At 39.5% G+C, this 8805-nt stretch overlaps 1 protein-coding gene across 2 annotated transcripts in view; it reads left to right on the top strand.

The window, feature by feature from the left end:
• Positions 1 to 2796, top strand: part of opcml (opioid binding protein/cell adhesion molecule-like) — a 404442-nt gene extending 401646 nt beyond the window's left edge. For both annotated transcript variants that reach the window (XM_034117360.1, XM_034117359.1), the window contains one exon: positions 1758 to 2796. In XM_034117360.1, coding sequence (XP_033973251.1) covers positions 1758 to 1858 — 101 coding nt within the window. In that variant the 3' untranslated portion in view covers positions 1859 to 2796. The remainder of the gene's footprint in view (positions 1 to 1757) is intronic.
• Positions 2797 to 8805: the final 6009 nt, after the last annotated feature.

Below are 8805 nucleotides of genomic sequence, written 5' to 3' on the forward strand. Positions count from 1 at the left end.
ACGGTCATAGTGACGTAGCTCCTCACACACACACTCACTCAGCCTTATCTTTTCTCATCCGCGGCTCCGCAGATTTCCGCACACACAATCACAGCCTGGCTGTGAGTGTGTGTTTGTGCTCAGGCTGAGTTCAGGCTGAGTTCAGGCTGAGTTCCGCGGTGTCTTGCTGTCTCGCAGACCCCACGCAGCAACCAGGAAACGACACCAGTAATCCAGCTCATACTGTCCGCTCCTCGAGCCTCAAAGGGCGAAGCAGCGAGCCCCGCAACGTCCCGCCAACACGGCACCCAGACCCCACGCAGCATTCTCATCTGTTTGTCATTACTGGTGTCATTTTCTGGTTGCTAACAAACGCCATTGTCATAATCACTGATGTTCCGCTGTAACGGTGGTGGACTCATCAGAACAGAGTGGGCGAGCTGACCAATCAGAGCACAGTGGGCTCATAGGGAGGGGGGGGCAGGAGCTCCAACAAGCCGTTTAGGACAGAGAGTGAATACACATACTTTACAGAGATGCTGTATGAGAAACCAATGTGAGTTTGGAAAATTGAACAATGTAAATCTATTCTAGTAGACCTCAACAATGGAATTATGATCAGTAGAAATGGCCATGTCATGGGACCTTTAATACCTTTAGTTACTTTACAGATCTAGATGAATGATAATAATCAAGTGTTAAATCAGACTTTAGTTCCACCTGGAGTAAATTCACAAGCTACCCTGCAGTATTCAAAGTCATTAAAACTAGCTGCACCTTTACCAGCTTTGAGAACACTTTAATGATCAATCATTATAAAACATAACATATATATTATTCTGAAATGGACTATAGGCACGTTCACACCGGAGTACTTTTACCCGTACTTTTCCCGTTTAGTTCCGATAGTGCCTGGAATTTTGCGTTCACACCAAAAAGAGTACTTAGTTCCGAGAACTTTTACCCCCATTTCTAGTGCCTGCTAGAGAGGTGGTACTATCCTGGAGAGAAAAAAGTACCAATTTTGATTGGCTGGGCGAATTGCAAACCACGCCCCGTAAAATTCTGAAAAGTTTTGTGAAGCCGCCATTGTATTTGCTGGCATTAGCATTATTAGCATTAGCATTAGCCCCGCGCACCAACGGAGAGAGAATAACTTATGGCAACACAAAAAAAACATGGGAGCGGTGGAGTGATGAGGAGGTGTCGGCGTTCTGGCGATTTACTCGGAAGGCTTCAGTAGAAGCTGCTGGGAGTCCCAGCAGCTTCTACTGAAGCCAGTCCCCAACTCCGGGGACTTCCGGCCGGGGACTTCGGGTGGCAGTATACGCCGTGAAGTTGTTTGCGGCATGCCAGTAAACCCAAAGCAGAAGAAGAAGAAGTGACGTCAGCGGCTTCATTTGCGTAATCTTCCCAGGGAACTTATTCCGGTGTGAACGCGATCTGTACTAAGTTCCATGGGGGAACTAAGTGCTGGCACTAAGTGCTGGGCACTAAGTACGGCAAAGTACTTGGTGTGAAAGCGGCTAATGACTACTTTTACTTTTGGTACTTTACCTATATTTTGATGCCAATGCTTTTTTACTTTTACTTGAGTCACATTTTGAATAAAATACTTTTACTTGTAACAGAGTATTCCTACACTCTGGTACTTCTACTTACTCAAATACTAGATCGGAGTACTTCTATACTCAAGTACTAGATCTGAGTACTCCTCCCACCTCTGGATTTAAGTGCTGATACTGCAGTATTGCTGTAAGTACTGTGTTCTCCTGCAGGTCCGGGGGCCATGCACGATGTGAACGGGGCCGCCGCCCTGCCCCGGGCCTCTGTCTGCCTCCTGCTGACTGTAGCCCCCCTCTACCTGCTGAGGTTCTGATGGGAGGGGACCACCTGCTCCCACAGCACTGAGCGCAAAGAACAGACTATCAGTCCTACAAGAAGAACGGGAAGTTAAGAGGGCCAGTGGTTGCTTCTTAGTTTTCTTTCTCTTTTTCTTTCTGGCTTTGCATCAGAGTCTGTTCTCTGTACGCTCGCCAAGAGTGAGAGGCATCAATCCGATGGAGGGAAATTTGAATCATGCACTAATATGATGATGATGTTAGAACTACTGAGTTTGTGTCCCCCCAAACCTTTTTGTATGTGAAAGGCAAAAAGAAGAAAAAATATGTGTAACTGTTGATAGTTGACTGTTTATTGCTATTGCTAATATTGAAGTGTACATTCAGATTATTATTATTATTATTATTATTATTATTATTATTATTATTATTATTATTATTATTGTGTCATGTCCGGTTCAATATCTGTACAATACCATTAAGCTTTTTTTAAGTAAATGACAAAAAAAGGAAAAAATGCAATGTGGTTGATGAATTTTACTGTATTTTTACAGTTGTATGCAAAACAGAGTAACAGGTCCTTGGTGATAAACACTTCAGACTAATAAATGGTGAACCTTGATTTCTCAGGCAAAGTCCCACAGCATAGTGCACAGCATTTATTTTCATCCTAATGTGTGTAGAACATGTACAAACGTGTACAGACTATTCCTGCACTGTTGTTTTCTGCTTTCCTGAAACACCGCTCATAGCAGCTTCACGGCATATTCACAAAAAAATGAAATGGTACTTTCAGACATTTATGATAAGGTTTATATGGGTTAAGGTGCTGGTCAGTACTACAGTAAAGTTTAAAGTTTAACATACAGATAACATAAAAAAACTGAAACGTTGACTTTAATTAAGTGTATTAAAGGTCCCCTATTATACTGTTTTTCATCAATATATAAGAGGTCTCAGATATATACAAAACATGTCTCTGAAGTGTTTGGCTCCAAATAACAGATCATTGCAGCATTACCCATAATCCCCTCTGTTTCAGCCCTGTTTCCAAAGTGCTGATTCTCTGTCTGTTACTTTAGATGAAAATAAGGAGCCCCTCCCCACGCCCCTCTGAGAGAGATTTGGTTAAAAGAACACAACGGTGCTCTAGGAGGAGATTCAGGTGATAAGGTGGGGGGGGGTTACCTTGGTTGGTTATTGGCTAATAGTTACACAAGCCAAAAAATCGTTATGACATCATAAAGTGGCCAAAATCTGATGAGCTCATTTTCAGACAGGTTTTTATATAAATGGATCAGGACAAAAAGAGAGAGAATCTTTGTTCCTGAAACTTTCAGAATCTCTTTCCACAGAGGGGACACATGCTGATGTAGAGGAGACATGAACAAGTGGATTTTGCATAATAGGTGACCTTTAAGTCAACAGATTTCACATCACTGTATTAGGTTAGTTGAAAGCAATAATATTAAGCTGAACCTAATCTTTTTTAATTAAACTTAAAATGAGTGCTTTCAACTAACCTAATACGGTTATGTTACACTGAGGTGAAGCCTGTACTGCTTTAAACTAAATTGAATTAGTCAACTTTTTTACAAGATATTTTTGGCATTTAAGTCTTGTCTAAGTCTTAACCAGTATTATTTTCACTGATGGTAAGTTTTAAGTTAAAGATTCTACATTAACACATGCATATTTCATAAAAAACCTTTGACCAGTGGTTTTAATTATCTTGGTTGAACGGTGGGGCTTTTATGCAATTCTTTATAGGATCCACAGGGCCACAACAGCTTGCAGCTTGTCATGTGTTGGTTTATTTGTCCACTGACTACAATTTAGCATTACTTAACAAAAGATACAATTCGAAATATCAATGAAAAGGCTTTCAATCCTCTACAAGTCAGAGCAGAAAAAGCTTCTTAAAGGACCACAACAGTGTTTTGGAAAGTTTTGTCAAGACAAAAACCAAAATGCAAGCATGAGTTAGTTTTTCTGTTTGTTTTTTAAGTTATTGTTTGCTATTTTATCACATATCAACCTGTTAAAGGTATGTACATTTTTATGAAATTTGTTTTACTGAAAGATAATCAGCTTGTTTTAAAAAAAAAGGTTATACATCTAAAGTATAGCTTATATAAAAAACACACATTTGTGTGAATTGGGATGGATAACTCAGTATAACTCAAGCATACATTGATTTGTGTTTAGTAATGCAAAAGAAGGAACAAAATCAGAAGGCTTTCTTTAATGAGCATGTTATCATACTGAAACTCAAACGTCAGTCAACCAGAAAACAGCAGTTGTATCATATTTATCACCTACAGTAAGTATTCAAATGGAGAGTGGTGGAGAAGCAGGGTAAACTCCCTTGGTATAAAACTCCTTCAATTCATAAAACCTGTGTGGGCTGGCTGTTTTTGACATTTTTCCTCATTTGGCTCCAGTCCACTCCCAGGCCTCCGATGACACTACTGTATGAATAACAAGACAGCAGAGTCAACTTGAATAATGATGAATGTACCGTGCAGCTGCTATGAAGCTTTTTTCAGGTGTTATGAATGTGTGCTTTTAACCTGGTTTGCAGAAGCTGTTCCCGAGACTGCAGAGTGATCGATGTGTTCTGTGGGCAGCAGATGCATTTTTAAGGGAGGTGTTTTAGTCTGCCTCGGACAGAAATGTACAGTGATGAGAATATACTTAAAGCACAAGTGATTGATAATGTGATGTTCTGCTATTGTCCAGTTCACTCCTGTGCATACCTATGAGTAAGAAATGTGTTGAAGACAGAACAGCAGGGAGGAAATCGATGTATGTGGGAATGCTTTCGTTGTACTCACATGTTCAGTTATGTGCTCGTGATGATGGTGAACAGTCAGCTGCAGATTTTCTCACAGGATGTGATTTCACTTTTTATGGGTTTGGAAACGGCAGATCAGACAGATGCTAAAGTTAAGGGTTATTGTAAACCTTTCCATGCCAGATAGGTTAACATGATAAGTACTGATGTCAATAACCTTGAATCAATTCCCAAAATCCCCATTAAAAGATAACTAATACTGGAATCTATTAACGTCTGTTTTCGCATATGTCACCATGAACAACAGTCTAATTTGTGTTTTTTTCTACATATGTTTTCCTAAATGTTTAAGGATATCAGCATACTCCATTTCACATTATAATCCTCCTGAATGCATCATTCTCTGGACATGTTTTACTTATATCTATTTGATTCATTCTTTTATTCTTCATTACAGCTGCATTTGCTGTTTGAAATGTTTTCTGATCGAAATGAAGATTCAGAGTAGTCACTCTTGTGGTTTATAGTCATCATATCATTTGACTGAGAGATTGCAAAGATTTTCATAAACTGGTTGTATGTGAATTTAAGTGGTAAATCATTTGTCTTGACCATGATGCCATACATTACTATCTCTCTCGTAAGTTTCCTTATTTTAATTCAAAGTTGCACTCGTCACTTTTTATACATTAACTCTATAAACCCTATGAATGACATGCTGAGCACCAAACAACACGTATAAAAGAGGAGATCAAGAAGAGATCAAGTCAGCGACCAGCTGATGAACATGGTGGAATATGTAAGGCCTAGTTATTCTTTTCAGTAGTTGGTAATAACAAACGGAGCTGCAAGGAGAGTGGACAACATCATATTATTGCTTTCAACTAAGCTAATACAGTTACTGTGTACTGGCATACAATAATGGGGGGATACAGTATAAGAGACAGAAGCAGAACATGAAGATGAACAATTATAAATAATGACCGGGACTGATCTATATTTCAGATATGTAACAAACTACAGCAGTTCAACATTTGCTATACAAATTGCCTTCATAACTTTATGTCATACTTTGTCAACGTCACCGTCAGGTCGTTGAAGAAGCTGATATGTTCCTTGTTTGGCTATTTTCATTAAACAATGAAAATGAATATTTGATTGCAGCTTTAAAGAAAAGATCATTGAAAAATCATTTAGAATTGACAGCAATTGTAGAAGGAGAGAAAAAACATGAACAAACATGCAAACTGCTTCAGTCTGCCATCCATTATAATAATATGTGTGCATTAAATACTACCATGAATAGGAAAGTAAAGGAAAGCTTGGAATCCACAGTGTCAGCAGAATGACTCCACCATCACAGCAGGTATTAGATCCCCTCTACTGTAACCCTGTTATCAGAGGGAGGTGAAGAGAGAGAGCGTGGGGGGGGGGGGGGGGGGGGGGGGTAAGTGTGCTGTCAGTCAAGCTGCCTGTTACCTTGGTGAGTCTTTGACTGACAGGAGATGCACTCTAGTGACACATCTGTGAGTCATGAATGCAAACTCTTGCCTTGAGGTGCTCCGTGTATAAATGCTTTTATACTCTTATAACTTCCTACTATTGTGATTCCCTAACTGCTGGTTATTTCCAAGGTTATATGTACATTTTGCTTCACTCTAATGATGATTTACAGCAGAATTAACTCAAATTCTTAATTCCAGGTGAAGTTAAACAAAGTTAAAACTGTGTGATGGCATGAATTGCTAACCTGCTAGTGGTCTCACAGCATGATGAACACCAACAATGTTCCAATTATAGGATCTAACCGAACTCTATGTTTCTTTGAAGAGGGAATCAAAGTCATTTGTTTGTGTTTTGTTCAGACCAGAGTCAGCAGGGAACAAGGAACAACAATTATGTAGCTGTTTTTAGATAATTCCCCACATAGGACAACTCCAATGTAATTAGATAATCCCCCTGTACAGCCAGCGTCTGGTTGTTTATAACATAGTTTAAAGAATAACTGGATTACTCTTCTGTTTCATTGCTCACAATCTCTCTTCTCCTTTGTCATATATGTCACACATAACACAGTTATACAATGTTTTCAGATATATCACATTCAATGCAGACTCTTCTCTGCAGACACTTCTCTGCAGACACTATTAATGTTCTGCAACATCTGTTCTCTGCTTTGTCCTAAATTGCCTTCAATTCAGATAGGTTAGGATTAATTGACAACTTTGTAAAGATGATTTCTGAATAACAGCTTTGGAAATATCAGCAGTCATGCCCCCCTGATGTAATCATGCACAACATGTTCATGCTGCTCACAAGCAACGTTCTTATTTCATGACATGAATATATGTACCAACATGATTCCACTATTCCAAACGTTTCCATCATATACAGTCACAATAGGTCCACTGTGCTCTCAAATTGGAAAATGTATGTTAAATAAATGTAACAGTTATATCTTGATTTCCATAAATATAATATCAGAGGATAGCCATAGACCTCATGTACAGCCCTGAAGGAACAATAGATGCAAAATTAGTCCCTTCAAAAATCAGCCAAGCATATTTCATTTTGAATTTCATCTGGTCCACCCTGTTATTTCAATTGTATCAACAAAACAGTTTGCCAAGCAAAGACAGCCGTGTCAGAATAAAGAGATCTGCAGCGTGTCGTCAGGAGCTTCTCCTCCTCTGTCATTGTGTTACTCTCCAAGCACAAGATTAGAATCCAGCTCTGTGATGACTCTGCCAGTGTTAAAACAAATCTAAGTATATTTTACTCATCTGAGTCTCTGAGTTCAGCCCCACATCTGCTAATACAGGAAACAGTTGGCCGTCCCTCTGCCTGCCTGAGTCCTCCTGCTTTTTACATTTGGTGGTTTATCTGCCTCGCCATCCTTCTTAAAACGTTTATCTTACATTTCAATAACCCAAAACATTCCAAAGTCTGTGCACATGTACCCTGAATACTTCCAGTGGCCTCCTAAACGCACCGATAAAGATTTGATTTCACGTGGCTGCGGTCAAATGATAAATCTGTATTTATGTGCAGAAGATGAGGCAATGAATGTAGGATTGTATTTATGAAGAAAGCAGGAACATGATGATTTGTTCACCTGCTGTCTAAATAAATATGTATTGGCATTATTTAGAGTATGTTTGCAGGCGCAGCCGGCTAAATGCATCATCTTGTTTGACAGGTGGAGGTCATCCCCGTAGAGCAGGGATGAATCAGACGTCTGCATAACTGCTGAGGTCTCCAATATGAACACATCTGCTTTAATGAGAGTTAATCATCTACAATGATGGGAAGTTAGCATGTACCGTACTCTCAATCCTGTCCCATCACCTACACATGGTTGTGATCTTCTCTTTGCCACTTCATCCACTTACACCATCACTAGTTTGGCTTTTGAATAAAATCAGATCCTGCTGCTTAAAAAAGGATTTGAGCACCATCAAGGTGTCAGCCTATGAAACAAGCCCCATGTTGCTTTGAAAGATAACAGTTCATGTTGCCCTGTTTTTAATGAAGACAGCAGCCCCCTGATGTATTTGCCATAAAATACTCATCTTCCTGTTCTCTCTGGAGTCATATCCTTCCATTGTCTTTAAAAAGCAATTAAAAAGAGCCTGAAGAGGTACAATGTAGAGCTAACAAATATTATCCGACATGAGACGACTGGGAGTTTCTTCAAACACTTTAAACACAATCTTTATACACAATCAGGGCAGCTGTGTTACATGTTGTGTATTTGATTTATCTTAGGTGACAACACAACTATGAAGCAATGTTCAGAAATTATTTCCCAGTGCAATCTGTTATTATGTGCTTGACAGTCAGTAAATACATGACTAGTATTCCGTTAGCTGTCAAAAAAACACATTTGTCTTTGTGAATGTAGACTGTGCCACATCGGTGGATGATGATGGATTTGTTAAATGTTTAAATGAAGTGGTTGCCCAGCAGGAATGAGTGAGTTGAAAAACAGGTGTTATTCTCGGTCAGTGAATCCTCTCCCACATCTCTTATAAATCCTCACAGATCCCTTCACTGGCCTCTCCTCTTCAGTCTGAAGAACAAAACCAACTTCGGCAGATCACTGATTAATGATTTGCTTGCAGTATCCCTTTGCACACGCAGGAACGCATCCTGAGAGCCTGAGCAGACACTCAAGTCTCATAAACA

The sequence above is a fragment of the Trematomus bernacchii genome, unplaced genomic scaffold (genome assembly GCF_902827165.1).
Source record: "Trematomus bernacchii unplaced genomic scaffold, fTreBer1.1, whole genome shotgun sequence".
Lineage (NCBI taxonomy): Eukaryota > Metazoa > Chordata > Actinopteri > Perciformes > Nototheniidae > Trematomus > Trematomus bernacchii.